At 37.2% G+C, this 24312-nt stretch overlaps 1 protein-coding gene across 3 annotated transcripts in view; it reads left to right on the plus strand.

Annotated features, from left to right (window-relative positions):
* Positions 1–24312, plus strand: part of CFTR (CF transmembrane conductance regulator) — a 188512-nt gene that overhangs the window by 128829 nt on the left and 35371 nt on the right. For 2 of the 3 annotated variants that reach the window (XM_047850178.1, XM_047850177.1), the window contains exons 20-22: positions 825–1052; positions 3885–3985; positions 17994–18248. In XM_047850178.1, the coding sequence (XP_047706134.1) occupies positions 825–1052; positions 3885–3985; positions 17994–18248 (584 nt within the window). The remainder of the gene's footprint in view (positions 1–824; positions 1053–3884; positions 3986–17993; positions 18249–24312) is intronic. The other variant, XM_047850179.1, reaches the window with a different exon arrangement.

Genomic DNA, 24312 nt, shown 5'->3' on the forward strand with positions numbered 1-24312 from the left:
CTATTATTACTGAAGGTTTGTCTGGCTTCCCAGAGCATACTGGACAAAATATTTCTGTCTGGCCTGTTTTCAGACACCCTTCCTTTCCTCCTGGGGTCTACCTTTTTGTCTGCCCCTGAGCACTGCTTGAGCTATTTGGGAAGCACATTTTTCAGTAACAGCTTCAGTGCTGGTGCATTTTCAGGGTTAAATACCCAGTGTGTTTCTATGGAAGGTTAATATCTAAATGAAGTCATATGAACTTGAATAAATTGTTTTGAAAGAAAAACATTTTCTCTCAGCAGTGATCAATTTAGGATTAGCTAGAAAAAAAATGTCCAGTGGCAGTCAAGAAATATGAATAAAAAATGGCATTGATTTTATAATGAGTTCCCATCTATGGTAGCCAAGTAGAAAAGGAGGGTAATTCATTTTAAAAAAATACCAGGGGTGCCTGGGTAGCTCAGTAGGTTAAGTGTCCAACTTGATTTCAACTCAGGTTCCTGAGGTTGAGCTCTGTGTCCTGTGTCAGGCTCTGCGCTGAGCACTGAGAATGCTTAAGACAGTCTCTCTCTCTCATTCTCTCTCTCTTTCTCTACCTCCCCCTCTGCCCCTCCCCAACTTGTGTGCAGACACTTGTGCACATGCTCTCTCTCCCTCTCTCTTTCAAAAAGTAACAAATTGCATCTATTCAAAGAATGGTACCAACGTGAAAAACCTCTAACCCATGATATTTGACCAATGATTACTCTCTTTGAAGCTAATCTTTTTCAGGTGCATGGTAGTAAGAATTTGCATTATGTAGCGACATGATTTGCCATGTTTTCTATGGGAATATTTCACAGGCAGGAGTCCAATTTTCACTCATCTTGTTACAAGCTTAAAAGGACTATGGACACTTCGGGCCTTTGGACGTCAGCCTTACTTTGAAACTTTGTTTCACAAAGCGCTGAACTTACATACCGCCAACTGGTTCTTGTACCTGTCAACACTGCGCTGGTTCCAAATGAGAATGGAAATAATTTTTGTCATATTCTTCATTGCTGTCACCTTCATTTCCATTTTAACAACAGGTAATAGGAACTTGTTAACTTCTTAGCTGACCATTTAATTTAAAGCTTTGTCAACCCCAAAATGCTACATTCTTATTGGTTAAACATTTTAGATATCTTTAAATAGATTTGGGGGACAGTTTATTAATCCAAAAATTCATTGATTGTTGAACAAATGACTTCTTTGATTTAGATCTGTGCATAGTATTATCTCAGCTTTACAGTTTGGGAACAACAGACACTGAGAGTGTCAGATAACAAATCTATGACTGAAAGAAAAATATTGTCTTTTGACTCTCATATTGGTAAAGCATCCTGGCTTCAACAGTAATAGATCTCATTTATTCAAGAGCTCTCTGAATACGGGAAAAGAAACATTCCCATTTATACACACATATAAAACCCCCCTCCCTGGTAAACTTTTTTTAAACCACCAGTTGGTACAATTCATTATCCTTATGTGAATTTTACAAGATGAAAAACTACCATAGACATGAAATAACTTAGACAGAAGTACCATATTTTTAAAAATATAAGTGTCCTGAATTTTAACATCTTTGGGTGAAAACCAGAAAACCTTTCACTGTAAGTAAAATGAAACTCTATGTAGACAAATGAGTTCTTCTAATTTAAGAAGTTGAATTACTGAGCTAGAAGTCTTGAAATAGTTTACACCTGTGACAGTAGACACAGATTCACAGCAACTGCCAGCTCTGAGGGCTTGCTCGGTTGCAAGGATAGAATCCTTCTCAGACAAAATGAGTAGCATGCTGGTGTCACAGGAGTGCGTCTCGGAGCCCATGGCAGGAGGCAGGCTGGGTCTCCAGAGGAAGCGGAATAGGCGTGGAGAGTGAGCCTCAGCTCTTGTTCTCATCTCTTGAGGCCAGATGCTGCTTGCGCCCCATCCTTTCTGTGGCTACTTCATCCATTTCTCTCTCTCTGAAGACTGGTTTTCCCATCTTTCTGTGCCCCACTGACTCTCTGTGGCCTCTTCATTAGGCCCCTTGAGTTAACAGCAGAGTGCCTCTGTCTAGGTATAAAGTACTGGAGAGAACAGAAAGCAGGCTCATTGTGACTCTGTGAGGGTAGTGGGTTCCCCACATTCATTGTTCTGTCAGCTAGAGCAGCGGGAAGTGGTTCTATGAAATGAATATATGGGCAGGCAAATGAACTCAATCCTTAGTACAGTAAAGTTTCTCTTCTTATGTTTAGAATTGTAAAATTTTTCCTTCAGGTTATTTGAAACAGGATCAGAGAGGGCTGAATGAACAAAGATCTGTTAACAATGAATTCAAACTGATATGTCATATGCTATGAAATAGTGGTTAAGGATCTGATTAAGTCCTGATATACTAGGGGTTAGTAGTCAAAGCATTTACAGATCAGTTTAGTTCAGGACCTATCAGCGAAATCTGATTCCCAGCTAGAGTGAGTGTTAGCCACATGGCTAATACCAGCCCAGCCTCTACTGGTCTTCAGCTTTGGTAACTTGTACATATTAGTTAGTTTCTCTAAGGTCCTCATTGTCCTCATATGTAAATATACAGAATAATAGTACCTATCCTATAGTTTCCCATGTGCCTGTTCCCTAGTAAATAGCCCTAAATCTTATTTTTGTTATTATTAAAATTTTATCTTATTCTCATCTTAACCTTTAGAATGAGTAATATTTGGGGCCCCAATAAATCTTACCTATTTAGAATAAATGATTTAGTATTAGAAGCACATACCTACTATCTATGGTTTGTCTTCTGTCAGAGGATATATGGAAGAAAAAATTTCAATTAATAATAATAGGACAAATTATTTTTCCCCATTTTAGAACCCAGTGACAATTTTATCCCACATTATAGATGCCAGGACTCACTCTCAACTGAAATTTGATAACCTAAAGTTTTAATAATTTAAAAACTTTCCCGTTAGAAAATTTTTATGGTCATATATTAGTGGTCCCCTCCAGCCCTGAAAACTATTTATTCTAATTCAACACTTAAGTATTGTTCTTCCTGGGTGAAATAGTCATTTTTTTAAAAAAACATAAAAGTCAGTTTTCTCTCTTTCCTAATGGCAGACCCATGAGTTTTGACTTCCTCATCAAACTCTCTAAGTCCACTTTCTCCCCCAAAACATCTGATTAGCAGAGAAAGCCCTCCTAGCGAAGGCAGAAGACATATCCAAACATCTTGTGGATGCTGCTTAGACACACCCGTCTCCTGCTTTTGATTTCTCTGTGGAGGAGCTCATCCAGACATAGGAGGTCTTTTTTGCATTGTCCATCCTGGTCTTTGGAGGTTTTATTACTTACAGAGAAGTAGTAAAAAGAGAAAACCATGCTGTTTACCCAATACTAGAAGCCCCTTCAATATCTGAAGTATTGTTTTAAAAGGGAAACTCCTTACTAATATTCAATCACTCTTTAATTTAAAACATTGATTGAGGGGCGCCTGGGTGGCGCAGTCGGTTAAGCGTCCGACTTCAGCCAGGTCACGATCTCGCGGTCCGTTGAGTTCGAGCCCCGTGTCGGGCTCTGGGCTGATGGCTCAGAGCCTGGAGCCTGTTTCTGATTCTGTGTCTCCCTCTCTCTCTGCCCCTCCCCCGTTCATGCTCTGTCTCTCTCTGTCCCAAAAATAAATAAACGTTGAAAAAAAAAATTTTTTTTAAACATTGGTTGAATGCTTAACTATAGGCAGGGCATTATTACTAGTGGTAGATGCTGTGGTGACCTGAGATGAAGGATGGTTAAAATTAGCACAAAATTGAAATAGAACTTTTAACATGACGTATGCTCTAAAGTGGCTCACAGAGGAGAGAAAGAACATAAAGTTTGTTTGTATCTTTTCTTCCCACCTATAGGTGATGGAGAAGGAACAGTTGGTATTATTCTAACTCTAGCCATGAATATCATGGGTACATTGCAGTGGGCTGTAAACTCCAGCATAGATGTGGACAGCTTGGTAAGTAACTATTACTTTTTAACTTTGATGAAAAAATTTGGACAAACCAAAAAGTATAGGTAATAACATAAGGGACAACTATATATACCCACCCCCAAGCTTAAGGAATAAAACATTACAGATAAATTGAAGGCTACTGTGTAGGTCTTCTTTCCTCCGCATACACAACCACAGTCAAGATCTAGTGTTAAAGTGAACATTACTGTACAGTCTCCTTGTCCAGGAGTTTTCTAGGACAGATACTCAGGAGTGACATTACTGGGTCACAGAATTTACCCACATTCAGCTTTACCATATGGTACCCAGCTGTTCTCAAGTATCTTATATCTGTTTATACTCCCATCAAGAGAGTGTAAGAATTCTCGTAGGTCCGGAGTTTCAGCAACACATGAGCTTGTCAGACCTTTTAATTTTGGCAATCAGATGGATGTGAAGTGATTACTAAGGAGATAAGGCTGCGTAATACATATTTATTGACCATTTGGACTTCCTCTTGTGTGCTTTGCTTGTTTCTACCAATTGCCCGTTTTTTCCAGTAGTGGGAGTTTTTTTCTTAATTGACTTACAGAAGTTTTGAATTCTGGGTTGTCAGTTCTGTGTATTTTATTTTATTTTTTAAATTTATTTATTTTTTTAACGTTTATTTATTTTTGAGACAGAGAGAGAGCATGAATGGGGGAGGGTCAGAGAGAGAGAGGGAGACACAGAATCTGAAACAGGCTCCAGGCTCTGAGCTGTCAGCACAGAGCCCGACGCGAGGCTTGAACTCACGAACTGCGAGACCGTGACCTGAGCAGAAGTCGGCCGCTTAACCGACTGAGCCACCCGGGCGCCCCAGTTCTGTGTATTTTAAACATGGTCCTCCAGTCAGTGGCTTAGCTTATGGTGCCTTTTGATGAAAAGAAGCTTTTAAGTTCAGTGATGTTAATTTCATTAATCTTTCCCTTTATGTTTTAGTATCTTGTTTAAGAAACCCTTCCTGTATTGGGTTTTCCAATTTATTAGCATTACATTTGTGATGGTAATTTTTTTAAATTTCTAGTCTTTAGTGATAGCTTCTTTCTCATTCCTAGGGTGTTTCTTTTTGCTTTCTCTCTTTTTGCTTGATTAGTATTGCCACACATTTATGTACTTTATTAGTGTTTTTAAAGACCATGTTTTGGTTTTGTTGTTTCATTTGTCTTGGTTCCTTACAATGCAGAGCCCACACTAGTGTGTAACTGAATGAATGCTGTGTCAGGGGCACATAGCCCATGGCAGCAAGAGTGAGAGAAAAAAGGAAGAAAAGTGGACTTCCCACTTTTAATTTAAAAAACAAATAAATGATTTTCAAGGGTAGCTTCATCATCAGCTTCTATTTGTCTGGCTGGAGCATTGCAAATCAGTCATCCATTACTGCATATGCAAAGGGATGAGGGAGCCACGTTGAGAATGACTACATAACACTATCATTACACATTTTGCCTAGGTTCCTTTTCCATCCTCTGAGATAGGTCCCATGTTCCCAGTGTGCCCAGGATCATTCAGCTATAAAAATTATATAACCAATTCCTATCAGAACAAATATCAGCATAAAAAATATCTCTAGGGAAAAAACAAACCTTTTCATTCTCTCTTCCTGCCCATGAATCTTAATATTTTATTGAACCAAAGCATTTTAATAATTTATCAAAATGTAATCTAACCCTAATATGATTTATGGTAGGTGTCTCTCTTTTCCTTTAACATTATTTTTTGGAGTTTGATCAGCTTTTTTCCTGACTCCATTTATCTCCTCACTTAACTCTTATGCTTTTGGGATTGGGTTTCATAAGTGTACTTAGAAATGTTTCTTCTGCGGGGTGTGCCTGAGTGGTTCAGTTGGTTAAGCATCTGACTCTTGATTTTGGCTCAGGTCATGATCTTGTGGTTCCTGAGTTTGACCCCTGTGTCGGGCTCTGTGCTGACAGTGTGGAGTCTGCTTCGGATTCTCTCTCTCTCTCTCTCTCTGCCCCTCCCCCACTCTCTCTCTCTCTTTCTCTCTCAAAATAAACTTAAAAAAAAGAAAAATGTTTTTGTAGAAATAGCAGGAAAATAGTAAATCCATATTGTGCTTGCATTTATTTATTTGTTCAAACTTTCCACAACTTTGACTTTACAGTTAATATCCTCATGTACTTCCCCTCTTTGTCTAAAACTATCTCTTTACCTTGTATATGCTCAGTTCCTTTCTCTTTGCTGTATTAATTTTCTTGGTTTAGAAAACAACCTCTGTACACTGATGTTGAAACCTTTGGTACATTTCTATTCTGCTGTCCAATCTCCATTAAAGTTTCTTTAAGGTATTTTTACTTCCCCAGTTTTTTGCATGGGCTTCCTGGGCTTTGTAACCTGTGTTGTGCCATTGTGTCTTTCATTTTCCGGCATAAAAGAATCTTTGCCAAGAACTATTATGTTATAATACAGTCTATGAAAAGTATCAGTGTTTACATTTGATCTCATTTTAAAAAGTCATGTTCTTTTGTTTGAATATCAAAGTGATCATGTTAGTTTTCATTTCCCTGCCAAATAGGATACATGGTCTTTCCTGGGCCCTCATGAGCATTTATCCACTTTTTAAATCCCATGATACAGCTCTTACCTATACAACTGCTAAATTTGTATACTGATCTTTTTATTTTCATCTGGTATATGTTGAGGGTAAGAGGGGAGAAAGCTGTGCCCTCAAATTCACATCTATATGATGTTAACACTGAAGGTCCTTGTGATCTTTGAAGGAAAAACTCAGGGTATTCTCATTTTACATTACTAAGTGTCTTAACCAAACTTAGATCTGAGTTTAAACACAGTAAACAGGATGTTTTGATGCACACTTTAATTTTTTAGGATTTGAAAGAATATTTCATTTACCCATCTGGCCTACTTTAGACATGGGCACAGATTCAAACATAAACAGAACAATGAAGACATGAAAGCGGCAAATGACTTTTCTTTTACCGCTCATCAGTTGAGTACACCCAGGTGCAGCTTTTATTAGCTTCCAACCAGGAAGGGTAATATTTGGATGATAACCCTTCCTTATCCTTACTTCATGTCACTTTGTATTTGTGACTGGCTACACATCTCAATTATCAGCACTCAAAGCTGACCGACAGCCCTTTTATTACATTTTCCTAATAAACTCTTTACTATATTCCCTAAGATAGTTCTTTCCCACCTTCTTATCTTTTCTCAGGAGCTCCAATAATTCCACCACCTGCACTCTCAGCCAGTGACCTTGCTACGAACTTCATAGAAAAACACAGATGCAACCGGAAAGAATTTCCTTGTTTCTCTCCACCCTACTATACCTCTACTCATATGCTCTACCTTCCCTCTGTCTTTGTTCCTATTTAAAGGCCAATAATAGGTAATTCACTCTTCTATGTGGGACCTCTCTCCCTATCATAAAACTACCTCTGTTTGAGCTGTAGCTAAAGCACCTCTTTCCTTTGATCTATTTATAGCACAGTTTCCTGAAAGAGGGCATGTCTCCTGCTTCACTTGATTTCCATCACCCCCATGACTCATGGCCAACATCTTGCCAGAACCAGCGTCCTTGTTTTCCTTACCCTCTCAGCAGTACTTATGCCATGAACAAATCCTTCTTCCGGTGATACTTTCTTCTCTCACTACCATGATGCTACTCCTGTCTGTCTCTGCTACCTCTTTGGTTCCTTCTTAATTCTCTTTGATGGCCCCTCCTCTTACAGATCTCTGAACATCAGCTATAGTCCAGCCCTCTTCTACCTGTATTCTTTCTAGCTGTTACCATCGGACTCCATGCTTCAGAAACCATCTGTCAATAAATTACTCATTCATATCTCTACTGTAGACCATTTTGGGGCATAAGTTCTTACCTAGAATTTCTTCAAAATACCACATGGGGTATCAAGAGACCATTAAAAGGGAATAAACCTTCTGTTCTACCTACTAATTTGTCTGGCTTTATATAGTAGTTTGGAAAAAAAATCATTGTCATCTTATGAACGATATAGTTTAATACTCTGTGAATCACCTCAGAAATTTAAAAAATAATAAAATTATCATAGAGTCAAATTTAATAATTCCCAGTGGAAATCCCCATTTTAAGGAATTTCTAGTTATTTTGGTTGATATAACAGTGTTTTAAAAGCTGTTATTTCAGGGGTGCCTGGGTGGCTCAGTCGGTTAAGCATCCAGCTTCGGCTCAAGTCATGATCTCATGGTCTATGAGTTTGAGTCCCGCATCAGGCTCTGTGCTGACAGCTCAGAGCCTGGAGCCTGTTTCAGATTCTGTATCTCCCTCTCTCTCTCTGACCCTCCCCCATTCATGCTCTGTCTCTCTCTGTCTCAAAAATAAATAAACATTAAAAAAATTTTTTTGAAGCTGTTATTTCAGATTAACTCTTCATTTTAACATGAATTGTGTATATGTCTGTTTGTTTTATTTGTATATTTTACATCATTCTGTACATGGGGTGAAAAAAGAAGCGTTACTTCTTTTTACCTCCATACTTGAAGTGCTGTAAGAATTACAGTTGTTATTGCTAAAGCTATAATTTTAAATTTTTCTTTGTATTCTTAGTTAACAAATCTGTGTACTGATTTATTTTCTTTGGATTCACAAGATGCTTGGCATTTTTGTACCATAAAGCTTCTCTTTGTCCCATTGTTAGATACTTAAGCATTATATATCTTAAATAAGCAGTGCATACCTATATTTCTGCCTCCATGAATGAATGAAGATTAAATAAATAAGAGTTAGAATGGGTACAAAGGTGGTGTTTCAGACTTAGCAATACCAAGCCATCCAGTGACTGATAAATTACCCACACTCAAAGTCTCTTCTTTGAATGAGGCAATTGACAATTCATGTATTTTCAAGACTGTCTACCACATAGTGATATCACAACTACAAGATCTGAAAATATGAAGATTATCCTGCTTCCTTCATTCTCTAAGGACAGCAGCAGATAACACATGTCTGTTGTACTGTGTGTTCCTGATAATAACACAAGAGGAAGAAGGGCAGCAGGATGAGCAGGGAAGACTGCATATCTGCAGGGCGCACACTTTAGATTCAAGTTAATGAGATTCCAGAAAGTTCTTGCAAAATTGATGCAATCTGAGAAGAGTTTTCTGTCAATAGAAACTCCCTCTGTTTTTCCTTTATCCTTTTATTGCCTGTGTTTATTTTGGGTTCCAGTAAGGATCAGGTGACGATGATGGTACAATGATCAACAAGAAATCTGATGGGAAGAAAAAAGGGCTTTTCTTTGTTGCTCCTGGTGCCTAATTCTCTTGTATTGAAAGCAGTTTTTCCTATAAGAATTTGAGGGGAGGATTCATTTCTCCTATTTTTTTCCCTCTTTAAAAAAATTTTTTTAATGTTTATTTTTGAGAGACAGGGAGAGAGAGACACAGAGAGAGAGAGAGAGAGAGAGAGAAAGAGAGAAAGCGCAAGCAAGGGAGGAGCAGAGACAGAGGGAGACACAGAATCTGAAGCAGGCTCCAGGCTCCAAGCTGTCAGCACAGAATCCGACGCAGGGCTCAGACCCATGATCATTACCTGAGCCAAGTCAGACCCTTAACTGACTGAGCTAACCAAGCAACCCTCCCCTCTTTTAATGGTCTGTTGATCATATCTTTCTTTGTTTTTCTGTTCTCATGAGGCTTTGTGGCATGTTTTCCATTTGTGACATCTGTCCCAAAACTTCTTTTCATCCAAACATTTTCTTTCTGTCCTGAAGAGTTGCATTCTACTCTGTTTTCCACTCTGGCCTTATCACCAAGATGTCATGTTGCCTTAGGCAAGTCCTAACTCCCTTGAGGGCTTCACTTTTCAACTTTGTAAAAGGAAACAGTTTGGTTAGAAATTTTCTAAGGTCCGTGTTAGCTCTGACATTCTCTTCTGCATCCTTTTGGTATGAAAGATTTCAAGTCTTGATTGGCATGATAGGCATTATTCTAGATGCTCAGAGGAATTAGACCTCTTTGCCACTATCCCTGACTGCTAAATGCCAGTGATTCACCACTCCTGGTCAGAGTGCAAGAACTCTCAACCAGTCTGTTACTAGAGCCAACAAAGAGAAAGAAAGTGCCTCTGAGGTGTTCTAAAATATTGAATTAGTAGGAGAGGCTTATGAGAGCCATAAAGGATTGCTAGAGTGTTGGAAAGTTGAGAAAATTTGTTGAGGAAAGTTGAAAAAATTTGTTGAGCTTTATGTCTATCACTTTAACTTCCTGTGTTTCAATTTTTTCATTTGTACCAAGAATGAATGGATTAGATCAGAGGTTCTCAACCTCACAGCACATGAGGAAACTTCATAAAAATATAGGTTACGTAGGGTCCTTTAGGATCAATTAAATCAATTCTTTGGGTCAGAGGCAGGGTGACTGAGCATGAGGTCCATATTTTTAAAAGTGTTCCAGGTGATTCTCATGTGTATCTAGATTTGTGAATCACTGGATTAGATGATCTCTAATCCATTTTAGCTCTGATTTTTTTGTGTGTGTCATAGCAGGGGGTCAGCAGACATTTTCTGCAAAGGGTCAGATGGTTACTATTTTCAGTTTAGTGAGCTATATGGTCGTTATGGCAACTGCTCAGCTAATGTAAACAAGTGGGTATGGCTGGATTTGGCCATAGTTATGCTAACCTCTTGTCTATGGCATAGAATTTACATAGATTTGATGGAACACCAGTGATCATTTCTGCCCTATATATTAGCTAATGATATAGATAGATAGATAGGTAGATATAGATATAGATATAGATATAGATATAGATATAGATATAGATATAGATATAGATATATAACATATAAAGGATGATTCTTAGTAACAGAGTTCTTTGGGGAAGCCAAAATATTTCAAAATTAAGATGCTTAGAGAAAAATCTTATTAAATACACCTTGGAAGAATATTTTGATATGATGTTTTAGATTCCTTGAGATTTCCTTTGAAATACTTTTAATGAATACCATATTGACCCAATTTTATTCATCAAGCACTTGCTGATGGCCTGTCATGAGCTTTTTAAAAATAATAATACCAGATAGAGTGTAAGTAAGTTCAAGTTTGAGTAGTAGATTCAACAAGTGATGTGGGACCTTTCAGATTAAAGGGTAAGTTTTAGAGTTTTCTTTTGCCCATTGGCACACTTAGTATCATGATTGCTAAAGTTCTCAATTATTGAAAATAGAGAACAACATATTTGATACCTCTGTGTTTTTTAGGATATGCCTTTTGTCTTTGGTTGTAATGGGTTTTCTTTCTCTTGTGTCAGGAACACTATCTCTATTGCTTCTTGCAGTCAGAAAAAGTGACATTGATTTGCCATGTGGTTTGCTACAGGTTGGCAATAAACAATTCATGTAACAGAAAGCTATAATAATTTAGAAAGGATTAGAGTATATAGTATAAGTAACTCACTTATGCTGTTAATAATTGATAGCATTACAGTGCTTGACTGACTTTTTAAATTCTCAAGCATAAGTAATAGACACAAAAAGATAGTCTAAAGTTTCAGGAATATGTTTTGAGTAGAGAATCAGTTTTCATGATAACCATGATCTCCTAAGTCTCTGTGCATGGCCGAAAGCTTATGCTAATGACTGTAATGTGGCTCTGGGTTTCAGGTGTGTATTAGAAGTTCTGAAGAGCATCTGGTTTGGGCCTGCCAGGAAGGATTGATGATTTAAAACCTTCCTTTTATGTACTTCGCAGTTTAAAAATTTCTGTTATAAAGTGTGTGAAGTTTTGGGGCGCCTGGGTGGCTCAGTCGGTCGAGCGTACAACTTCGGCTCAGGTCATGATCTCACCATTTGTGAGTTCAAGCCCCGCATCGGGCCCTGTGCTGACAGCTCAGAGCCTGGAGCCTGTTTTGGATTCTTTGTCTCCCTCTCTCTCTCTGCCCCTCCCCGGCTCATGCTCTGTCTCTCTGTCAAAATAAATAAACATTAAAAAAATTTTTTTTTAAAGTGTGTGAAGTTTTTCACATTGTATCAGTTTCGCTGATGATTTGCCTCACATTTATTTCTTGTCATCTTCCTGGGACAACCAGTTATGAAATCTCTTTACAGTATTGCCAGCCAGATGTTGGGCTTATGAAATATATTTTCTATTATCATGGCTCCTCTGGCATTATGCATATAGTCTAGGTGTTAATGCATAATTTTGATGCCCTGTTTTCTAAACAACCAAAAGGGTAAAAGGAAACAGAGCAAATATTTTCCTGAGGGAGAGGAGTCTGGGTTTCTAACTTGCTCTAGAAAAGGTCTTTAAGCCTTTTCTTCCTTCTTTGTCAATAGAAAGGGAAAAGGAAAATCAGGAATCTTTTTTTTTTTTTTTTTTTTTTTTGTTACTGAACAAATCCGTTAAAAAATAAGGTTGAGATAAGATTGTGGAGCTTTCTTTTTGTTAAGACTATCACACTCCCCAAAGACTTTGTTCTCCTGATCCTTAGATTAGTAACTTCAGAAATTATTATAAAGATAATGAGATTCAGTTTTAAAGATTGACTTAGGAGAATTTTTGCAGCATAATAAATTTAACAAAACCAGAAATTTAAAGCAGCTGATTCTCAAGTAAAAATGCCACCTCATTGTGGCTAAACTCAACTTTTATAGAAGTCTGTACAGATTATGTCAGGTTTTCCTCTTCTCGTGAAGAATAGGTTGAGCGTCTCAGCGCCTGAGTGTCATTTTGCCCTCAGCATTTACTTCTTGAATTCTAAGACAAGTGCTCTCACCTCAACCGGTGATGGCTACTTTGAGACTTTCCTGTCAGCAGGCCACAGAGAGCTGCCCCTCATGCCTCCTAGGGCAGCCCCTTCACTGCACAGGAAGAGGCAGCTAGTCTACAGTCTACAGTCACGCTGATAATTGCCAAATCTGAATTTCCATCCAGTGGCACGGTGGTTTTCACATATCACTTGAAAATGCTAATAGACACTCTAAATTAGAAAAAGGATTAAGTTACGTTAAAAAGAACTCAATTCAGGGGCGCCTGGGTGGCTCAGTCGGTTAAGCGTCCGACTTCGGCTCAGGTCATGATCTCACAGTTCGTGAGTTAGAGCCCCATGTCGGGCTCTGTGCTGACAGCTCAGAGCCTGGAGCCTGCTTCAGCTTCTGTGCCTCCCTCTCTCTCTGCCCCTCCCCTGCTCATGCTCTGTCTCTCTCTGTCTCAAAAATAAATAAACATTTAAAAAAAAAAACTCAATTCAGAACAACTAGATGAGACTAAAAATCGTTTGGCATGTTGCCACTTCAAATCCAAATAGCAACGTGTATTTTCAGACTGAGAAGCTGTGAGGTACGGTTGCAGCCCCGATTTCCTACTGAAGGACTCCTAGCGCTGTCATTTGCCCTGCCCAGATACTGCTTTCTGCATATGAGGTAGAACAATGGATTCACTCATCCCTAACAAAGATTTATTAAGGGACAGCATAGTGCTAAACGCTAGATGGGAAGGATACAACATGGAATGCTTTGAATAAGGTTACTGTAATAGGCAATGTGGGCTTAACATTAACCCTGTGGAGTGTAAGCTTCAGGTCTGTCTCTTGCATGGGCACCTTCAGAGGCCCTATACTTAATTATACATGCATTTTTTTAAGTTTATTTATTTATTTTGAGAGAGAGAGAGAAAACATGTGTGAGCAGGGGAGGGGCAGAGAGGCGGGGAGAGAGAGAGAGAGAGAGAGAGAGAGAGAGAGACAGAGACAGAGACAGAGAGAGAGAGAATCCCAAACAAGCTCTGTGCTAATAACACAGACATGGGGCTTGAACCCTTGAATCATGAGATCATGACCTGAGCCAAAACCAAGAGTCAGACACTCAACTGACTGAGCCATCCAGGTGCCCCATTAATGCATAATGTTGAGTCTTTAATGTAAGAGTCCCTTCAATTATTTAAGTTCCATCAAACCTGGGTCCATCCTGGGCCAGCTATAAATTTTTAGCTATGAAATCAAGCGTGTAAGAAATATGACTCCACTTTTGCTATAGTTGAATTCATTTTCTACTTGAACACACATGCTGCTGAGTGCAAGAAGCAATGTCAGTGTCTTCAGAAATCTTGTTGGAAGTGAATCTAAATTCTGAATGGAGTTTACAGAATGCCTAGATCCTGAGGGGAGGGAGCATCTGGCCATAGGTTGCCCCTTATCTGTGCTCTGTCTCTGAGGCATTGATGTTGCTCTTTGACCTAGAGGAGTACAGTGCAGGGAGATTGAATCTTTGTTCTTCTGATCCTGATTGTGAATTCTTTGATGAGCTCTCTCTCAACTTTTTCCATGCCTTGGGCATGGAAGACCCTGAGGGATTAAAGGATTGGGATTTGGCTTCCCTTCAACACCCCTCTAGAAATACAGGAAAATCTGAAGCTTTGTTGAGTTATTTGGGTCTAGATATGCCAAGCACCCATGTCTACTGTAGTGCTTCCATGCCATTCCAGGCACTTAGGATGTTTCTCTAAGGTATGCCTAATTCCAGGCCTCCACCTAGAAATTGAGGCATAGACCTCTTGTGTTCCAAAAGTCCTCTAAATCTACCCAAGGATAGAACTTGAGTTTGGTTGCAGGGCAGGACTCATTTTTAGAGGAACTGGTGTCTAAGCCTTTTTGTTAAACGCCATTCATGAGTCAGATTATGTAGTGAGGAGAGAAACTGTTTTTCACCTATCATAAATTCATCTCTGGCTACTGTTTTTGCATAAACAGTGTGACTTGAGTCTTTCAGACTTTGATTTTTGAAACTTTAAAGTCAATACTCATGTAGCTAAGAATTTTCAACTATCCATCTCTGGTTCTAAAAGCCAATTTTTGAAACTTAAAAGACCAGAATTGATTTTCTTCGTTCTGGTTCTATTGTGGTTTTCCCTTTAAAAAGCAAGTAGAATGGAAGTAGAATATAATAATTGGAGAGCCTTTGAGGTACAAGGAATTAGTAATTCATAATATCATCTAGCCACATCATCTATTCAGCAGTGGCATTTTAGAGCTACAAAACTGGCCATGATGCAGGTATCTGCACTAACCACCTTTTCTCCTCATCAAAAAATGTTCTAATTCACTGAACTGAATGAGTGTCTGCTTGTATGCTGTGGATGAGTACCCGTTGTTAAGAACTTGTTCTTGGTCAGCGATATTTGACCATGCTGTGGGTAACTATAGTAACTATAGTAACTTTAAGCAATTAGACTATATGAAAGATGATGAGTTGAAAATTTCATTTCCAGGGGTACCTAGATGGCTCAGTCAGTTAAGTGTGTCTGACTCTTGATTTCGGCTCAAGTCATTATCTCACAGTTCATGAGTTCAAGCCCCACGTCAGGCTCCACGCAGACAGCATAAAGCCTGCTTGGAATCCTCTCTCTCCCTCGCTCCCTGATCCTCCCCTGCTTGTTCTCTCTCTCTATTTCTCTCTCTCTCTCAAAATAAATAAACTTAAAAAAGAAAATTTCATTTTCTAAATTAGGTAGGTACAACCCACTGCATTTGACTTTGAAGTTCTAGGTTCACCCTCAGTGGTAAGCCTCACTAATGGAATAGTAATTTGCTATGGTCTTCACAACTCCTTACACACACACACACACACACACACACACACACACACACACAAATTATATACATGTCAGTGCTGCCAAAATAGTGATTTTAAATATAATTTTCTAATAACACTGCATATGATTTGGAGTAGTTTAGATAGCAATATTTAATTGCTCACTGGAAGTATTAAAGTATGAAGGATTTTTGATACATAGTAGCTTTCTTGATGTGCTAAAGCACTTGAAGACTAGTGTAGAGTTCTTTGCATTGATGTACAGAGATGTCAACAGTCTCACTTTATTTTATAAAACTAAGCTACATTTCTCTCAATGATTTTAAGAGAGTAATATTATTTTTATGCATGATGAATACAATAAAATATTTTAAATGCATTTGAGCTATTTCTCTGGCATTTCCATCTCAGCATTAGTTACAATTCTAATTGACCTTCCAGATCAATTAGCTCTCTAGGAAAATAAATGACAATGAAATGCAAGAGTATACTTTAATTCAAAGTTAATAAAAAATAACTGAATCAGTATTTAACAACCTCTGAAAGTCACTCATAATTTGGATTTGAAAATATCATGTGTAGGAGCCATTCTAGAGTTATTTGTAATGGATGTGTGCTTTAGAAACTTTTCACTTTCATTAACAATGGATTTGGCTTAAAAGGGTTCTCCTCTTGAATCTTGAAAAATTATTGAAGATAATCTGAAGGTATTTTCAAGATAAAAAAATGAAGCAACCACATTACTAGACAGAAGAACTTCACAAATAGCAAACTTGATCAATAGCATGTGAAAACAGGCAATGTAAGAAATCATTTCTAATCTAAGCCTTAACTGTAAATAAGGTTATAAATTAACATTGTAAAGGAGAGGGTTGAATTCTTGACTGAGTAAAACTAGAATCAATAATTACTTTTAAGACAAAAAAAGCAATAAATTTCTGTTGAATAAGCAGTTAATACCTGGGAAGGGCTGAGCCATCAAGGATGGTATATTAAAAATAGAAATTGAGTGAATTCAGTCTTCAGCTCTTTCTTGTTATTCACTGATTTATTCATGTATATATAATCATTCACATATTTATTCTTTTATTAATTTTTTTCAAATATTTATTAAGAGCCTGTTGTTTGTAAGGCTATTTTAAAAGTTATATTCCAGGGGTGCCTGGGTGACTCAGTCAGTTGAGTGTCTGACTTTGGCTCAGGTCATGATCTCACAGTTCGTAGGTTCCAGCCCCCACTCCCCAGGCTCTGTCCTGATAGCTCAGAGCCTGACGCCTGCTTCTGATTCTATGTCTCCCTCTCTCTCTGCCTCTTTCCCACTCACACTTTATCTCTCTCTCAAAAATCACTAAACATTAACAATAAATAAATAAATAAATAAATAAATAAATAAATAAATAATAAAATTATATTCCAGATTCCAATCATAACTATTCAGCAGAATGTGTTCTTGTTAAAGAATTAAGCTAAGCACCTTTAAAAAATAGTTGAGCTCTTTCATTTCTGTGCACATTAAAGGTATATGTATTAAATAGGCTTATAAAACAAATGTGTACTTAATTTCAAACACAACTTTTATATGCAATGACATTTTGCTCAGCAGTGGATATTGATCTGGTGGTTATTTAGATTTAAAATGTAATTATTTAACTACAAATATAGGACAAGGACTTAAATTTATTTGAAGATTATTGTGAAGTCATTCAAAATTTACTAAGCAGCAAGGATTCATTGCCACCCAGCTGACTTACAGAATTGTAGATAGGTTTTTTTTTTTTTAAGTTCATTTATTTATTTTGAGAGAGAGAGAGAGAGAACACACATGCAAGGAAGGGGCAGAGAGAGAGGGAGAGAAAATCCCATGCAGGCTCCATGCTGTTAGTGTGAAGACCGATATGGAGCTTGATCCCACAAACCATGAGCTCATGACCGGAGCCAAATTTAAGAGTCAGATGCCTAACCAGCTGAGCCACCCAGGCACCCCTAAAATTGTAGATCGTTTTTAAGGCCGTTTGAGAGAAAGGCAAGAATCTTTAGTAGTGGTTCTGAGGCGTGGAACATTTTATCATAATATACCAGTTATACAAGAGTGTGCAGTGTTGTTCATAGTTGAAGAAAAAAATTTCCCTCTTGACATCATCTATTCCTTTGAGTATAGTTGGGCTATTTATGTGTGGCTTGCATAACTGAGAATTAAAGACTCACAAAAATAAACAGGTCTATACAGAGCCCATTTATATAAATCCTATCTAATTCTCTTTGGTTAAGCTTTTAATTATATCCAATTATTTCCTGTTAGTTCATTGAAAAACCTTCTGACAAATAACCAAGTGACGACGGTCGGGCATCACATCTTACATGTTATTTTTTAAGGAAACATCACACTAATTATGGCATTGCCTGCAGTTATTAAACAAAAATGAAACATTGTTATTTCATTTCAGATGCGATCTGTGAGCCGAGTCTTCAAGTTTATTGACATGCCTACAGAAGAAAGTAAACCACCTAGCAAGCCATTCAAACCATCCAAGGACATCCCGCTCTCAAAAGTTATGATTACTGAGAATCAGCATGTGAGGGAAGATGACATCTGGCCCTCAGGGGGCCAAATGACAGTCAAAGACCTTACAGCAAAGTATACAGATGGTGGAAATGCCATATTAGAGAACATTTCCTTCTCAATAAGTCCTGGCCAGAGGGTAAGATTTCAACATTGCTTGCTTTGTTAGACCTGTGTTCAGTAAGTAAATCTCAGTAGCCTAGACCAATGTGTTAGTAAAATCCATTGGTAGCATTATTATTATAGACTAGGGACAATATTTAACATACATATTTCAAGTTATTGTTTACAAAGTCCTTATTTTTTAATCTAATAATTTAGTTTGCAGAGGTCAGGAATGATATAGTTGGTTCATTTTAAATGTGATTCTACTTGTAGAATAGGTAATTGATTGCTAGGTTACTAACCAAAAGAATCCATTAAATAAACCAAAATTATGACATGTTTTAGATTTGGCCTCTTGAAACTATCTTCCATTTCAGGTAAGAGAAATATTTTGTTGTTGACTCTAATTTCTTTGTAAATTTTACCTAATATAACTCTATCAAACAGGTGGTACTTTCTAAATTAGCTTTGTTCAGTTTATTTGTTTATTTGGAATCTTAAGGTATGGATTATTTCAATTTTTTCCCAATATTTACCAAGAAAAAATTATTTACTAAACAACTGTTTTATTATTTAATAAGCAAAAATAACCATGCATTATTTTGAATTGTTCCATATAGATTTCAGCCCTGGACTGACCACATGGATGGTATTCAAATACACCAATTCTAGAATTAATTCTAGGTGAAAGGGACAGTCATTCTTCCTAAATTCTGTGTCCTATAAATGTGGTTTTATATTTTATATTTCAAAGTTCTTATTTTGGGCTGCTCCATAAATCTAGACAGGATTATTCCTTTGTTTTATTTTTTAAAATTGAGATAGAATACAATAGAGCCACTTCCCTTTTTTTTTTTTTAAGAGAAAGAGAGCATGAATAGAGGAGGGGAAAGAGAGAGACAGAGAGAGAGAGAGAGAGAGAGAGAGAGAGAGAGAGAGAGAGAGAATCTTAAGCAGGTTCCACACTTAACATGGAGCCTGATGTTGGGCTCCATTCCATGACCCTGGGATTATGACCTGAGTTGAAACCAAAAGTTGGATGCTCAACTGACTGAGCCATCCAGGCACCCTATAGAGACACTTGTAATGAAAACTGAATTTTAAACTTTCTCTCTTTGTGGCTTAATATCAAATAGAATTTTTTTTATTTGTTGAGATAATGGTCTCTAAACTTTTTTAGGCCACTATCAGTGTCATCAACATAGGAACAGACTCTTATCACTTGCTTTTTGCCCATGGGTTTAAGAATATTTCATATTTGACGCATTGGAAAAAGTTCTACTAAAAAATGTAGAGTGAGCAAAAATGTTCCTGTATACCATGCTAAATGGCTTGAAATGGCACACCAGAAATTTTGACTCCCTTTTTTAATTTTACAGTTAGTATCAATAAATTCACATACTACTAAAATTAGCTCTTTATTATAATTTTTGCCGATCAAGAATGGGACTTGTTTTTTTTTTCTTTTTGTTGAGAGAAAACAGTTTTTTTTTAGTTTTTATTTTAATTCCAGTTAGTTAACATACAGTGCAATATTAGTTTCAGGTGTACAGTATAGTGATTCAACACTTCTTTGTATCACCCAGTGCTCATCACAAGTGCACTCCTTAATCCCCATCAACTATTTAACACATCCCACTGCCACCCCCCTTCTCATAACCATCAGCTTGTTCTCTGTAGTTAAGAGTCTGCTTTTTGGCTTCTCTCCCTCTTTTTTCCCCCTTTGCTCACTTGGTGTTTCTTAAATTCCATATATGAGTGAAATCATATGGTATTTGTCTTTGACTGAGTTCACTTAGCATAATACTCTCTAGTTCCATCCAGGTCATTGAAAATGGCAAGATTTCATTACTTTTTATGGCTGAATAATATTCCATTGTGTGTGTGCATGTGTGCGTGTGTACGTGTGTATGTGTGTGTACACATACATACCACATCTTCCTGATCCATTCATTAGTTGATAGGCACTTGGGTTGCTTCTATATCTTGGTTATTGCAAATAATGCTTCTATAAACATAGAGGTTAATGTATCCCTTTGAATTAGTGGTTTTGTATTCTTTGAGTAAATACCCAGTAGCATGATTTCTGGATCATAGGGTAGTTCTATTTTTAACTTTTTTCAGGAACCTCCATACTGTTTGCCAGAGTAGCTGCGCCAGTTCCCACCAACATTGCAAGAGTGTTCCCCTTTCTCCACATCCTCGCCAGCACCTGTTGTTTCTTGTTGATTTTAGCCATTCTGACATGTGTGAGGTAATATCTTGTTGTAGTTTTGATTAGTAATTCCCTGATGAGGAGTTACAGCGAGCATCTTTTCATGTGTCTGTTAGCCACCTGGATGTCTTCTTTGGAGAAAGAAATGTCTGTTTGTGTCTTCTGCCCATTTTTAACATTTATTTATTTTTTGAGAGAGAGAGACAGAGCGTTAGTGGGGGAGGAGCAGAGAGAGAGAGGGAGATACAGAATCTGAAGCAGGCTTTAGGCTCTGAGTTGTTAGCACAGAGCCTGATGCGGGGCTCGAACCCACAAACTGTGAGATCATGACCTGAGCCGAAGTCAGGTGCTTAACCAACTGAGCCACCCAGGCGGCCCTCTTCTGCCCCTTTTTTAATTGGATTATTCATTTTTTGGGTGTTAAGTTTAGAAGCTCTTTATGTATTTTAGATACTAACCCTTTATGATATGTCATTTACAAATACCTTCTCCCACCCTGTAGGTTGACTTTTAGTTTTATTGATTGCTTCCTTCACTGTTCAGAAGCTTTTTTATGTTGAGGTAGTCCTCATAGTTTATTTTTCCCTTGCCTCAAGAGACATCTAGAAAGAAGTTTCTACAGCTAATATCGAAGAGGCTACTGCCTGTGCTCTCTTCTAGGATTTTTATGGTTTCAGGTCTCACATGTAGGTCTTGCATCCATTTTGAATTTATTTTTGTGTGTGGATGGTGTAAGAAAATGGGCTAGTTTCTTTCTTTTGCATGTTGCTGTCCAGTTTTCCCAGTACCATTTATTGAAGAGGCTGTCTTTATCCCATTGGATATTCTTTCCTGCCTTGTCGAAGATTAAGTGATATAGTTGTGGGTTCATTTCTGGGTTCCCTATTCTGTTCCATTGATTTATGTGTCTCTTTTTGTGCCTATACTGTACTGTTTTGATCACTACAGGTTTGTAATATAACTTGAAGTCCAGAATTGTGATGCCTCCAGCTTTGCTTTTCTTTTTCAAGGTTGCTTTGGCTATTCAGCGTCTTTTGTGGTTTCATATAAATTTTAAGATTGTTTGCTCTAACTCTGTGAAAAAGGCTGTTGGTGTTTTGATAGGTATTGCATTAAATGTGTAGATTGCTTTGGGTGGTAAAGACATTTTAACAATATTCATTCTTCCATGAGCATGGAAGTTCTTTCCATTTGTTCATGTCATCTTAAATTTCTTTCATCAGTGTTTTATAGTTTTCAGAGTAGAGGTCCTTCACCTCTTTGGTTAGGTTTATTCCTAGGTGTCTTATTATTTTTGGTGCAGTTGTAAATGGGATTGTTTTTTTAATTTCACTTTCTGGTGTTTCATTATTGGTGTATAGAAATGCAACAGATTTCTGTACATTGATTTTGTATCCTGTGACCTTATTGAATTTGTTTATCAGTTCTAGCAGTTTTTAGGTGGAGTCTTTTGTATTTTCTATATAGAAAATATCATTCATCATGTCATCTGCAAATAGTGAAAGTTTTATTGTTTCCTTACCAATCTGGATGCTTATTATTTATTTTTGTTTTTTGATTGCTGTGGCTAGGATTGCTAGTACAATGTTAATAAAAGTGGTTAAGAGTGGGAGGGTGGACATCATTGTCTTGTTCCTGACCTTAGGGGAACAGATCTCAGTGTTTCCCCATTAAGGATGATGTTAGCTATGGGGTTTTTCATATATTGCCTTTATTATATTGAGGCATGTTCCCTCTAAACCTCTTTAGAAGAGGTGTTTTTTTTTTATCACGAATGGATATTGTACTTTGTCAAATGCATTTTCTGTGTCTATTGAAATAATATGGTTCTTACCCTTTCTCTTAAAGGATCATTGTTGATTCATGTTGATTAATTGGCAAATATTGAACCACCCTTGCAACCCAGGAATAAATCCCACTTGATCATGTTGAATGTTTTTTTTTTAATGTATTAATGTATTATTGAATTTGGTTTGCTAATATTTTGTTGAATATTTTTGCATCTATGTTCATCAGTGATATTGGCCTATAGCTCTCTTTTTTATGGTGACTTTTGGGTGTTTGTGTATGTGTGTGTGTGTCCTTATCTGGTTTTGGTATCAGGGTAATGGTGGCCTCATAGAATAAATTTGGACATTTTTCTTCCTTTTATATTTTTGGAATAGGCTGAAAAGAATAGGTATTAATTCCTCCTTAAAAGTTGGTAGAATTCACCTATAAAGTCCTTTGGTCCTGGACTTTTGTTTGTTGAGAGTTTTTGATTACTGATTCAATTTCTTTGCTGGTTATCAGTCTGTTCAAATTTTCTGTTTCATCCTGTTTCAGTTTTGGTAATATATATGTTTTTAGAAATTTATCCATCTCTGTTAGGTTGTTCAGTTTTTTGGAATATAGTTTTTCATAATATTCTCTTATAATTGTTTGTATTTCTGTGGTGTTGGTTGTTATTTCTCCTCTCTCATTTGTGATTTTAGAGGAAAAACAGTTTTAAATCAGCATAAATGGAAAAATTAGGTTTTAGATTGAATTTGTCCCTTATATTAGAATGAGCTGTTTACATTGTTTAAAGTTATGCTTTGGAACTATGTAAAATTAATTATTTGCCTTTGTTACTCCCTTGCATTGAGAAAACATGTAATTAAGTAGTTTCTTTTGCCTTGCACGTTAGTGAATGCCACAGGCAGCTGAGGATGTCCTTGGGATCACTGGGATAGGTTCCAAATTGATGTCAAGTTATAAACAACAGCAGCAAATAGGTTGATATAAACCAGGGTGAAAAGTCTTGGTAAATTACTTCCTTTTCCTCCTCCTGACATCCTCCCACCCCTTTGCTTTCCTGATGCTCAATTGCCCATTAAATTAAATTAACCAAGTCCTAGTAGAGCAACAGAATTTACAGAGTCCTCATTCCTGTAGGTAGTTTCCTTGATGTGAGAGTATTAATAAGAGCTGCTGTAAAGTTAGGAAGAAGCAGTATGTTTAGGCATTTCATATTCTTTGCCAGGAATGGTAGGTCTTAGGAAAAATTAAAAATTAATTACATAAGGCTTTGGATATTGCCATTCAAAGAGTGAAACTAATGTTTATCAAATGTTATAATGTCCTAAACACCATTTAAAGACATTTATTTGCTATCACATTCAATATTATTATAATTCCAAAGGTAGATACTATTACCCTCTTTGTATAATGGAAGAAACTGAAGTCCAATTAAGTGAGTGAGTTAGAAAGGATCTTTAAATCCAAATCTGTCTGACTTTGTAGTTCTTTTTCACCTGCTTCCCTTAAAAGAAGAAAAAGGAGGAACCAAAGGAGAAGAGGAGAGAAAAAGAGATATCTGCCCCAGAAGATGACCATCTAAAAGGGGAAATGCAAGGTCCACTAAGAACTGAGGCAGGTCACTGTGAAGCTAAAAAAGCTTAAGTTTCAGAGAACTTTACTTGCCTGAGCTCCTTCCAAAGCCCTATACCTAATTTTATATTAATAATTTTGAAATATTTATTCCTAGAAAGAACTACTCCTCCATATTGTATAAGCTTCAGGTTCTAAAAATCCTTGTTATACCCTTGAATAAAAGATATGTAGGTAAAATTCTAAGGTAAAGAGAAAGGAGTTACTATCAGTTGGCTGGGAGTTGGGCTATTTAGGGAAAGTTTTCCATAAGAAGTGGCATTTAGAAAGAGACTTTGAGACTTGAACTGTGTATTTGAACAAGCAAGGGTGAGTAAAAAAGAGTGCTATAGGCAGAGAGAATAATATAAGGCATGGGGCATGTACAGAAAACAGTGACTGATTCAGTCAGAATGGGGGATGCATAAAGGATGAAATGGAAGACAGGCTTGAAGCACGATGATGGAAATTGTGAATCTTGAGAGCTGAAGCA

Source organism: Prionailurus viverrinus, chromosome A2 (assembly GCF_022837055.1).
Source record: "Prionailurus viverrinus isolate Anna chromosome A2, UM_Priviv_1.0, whole genome shotgun sequence".
NCBI lineage: Eukaryota > Metazoa > Chordata > Mammalia > Carnivora > Felidae > Prionailurus > Prionailurus viverrinus.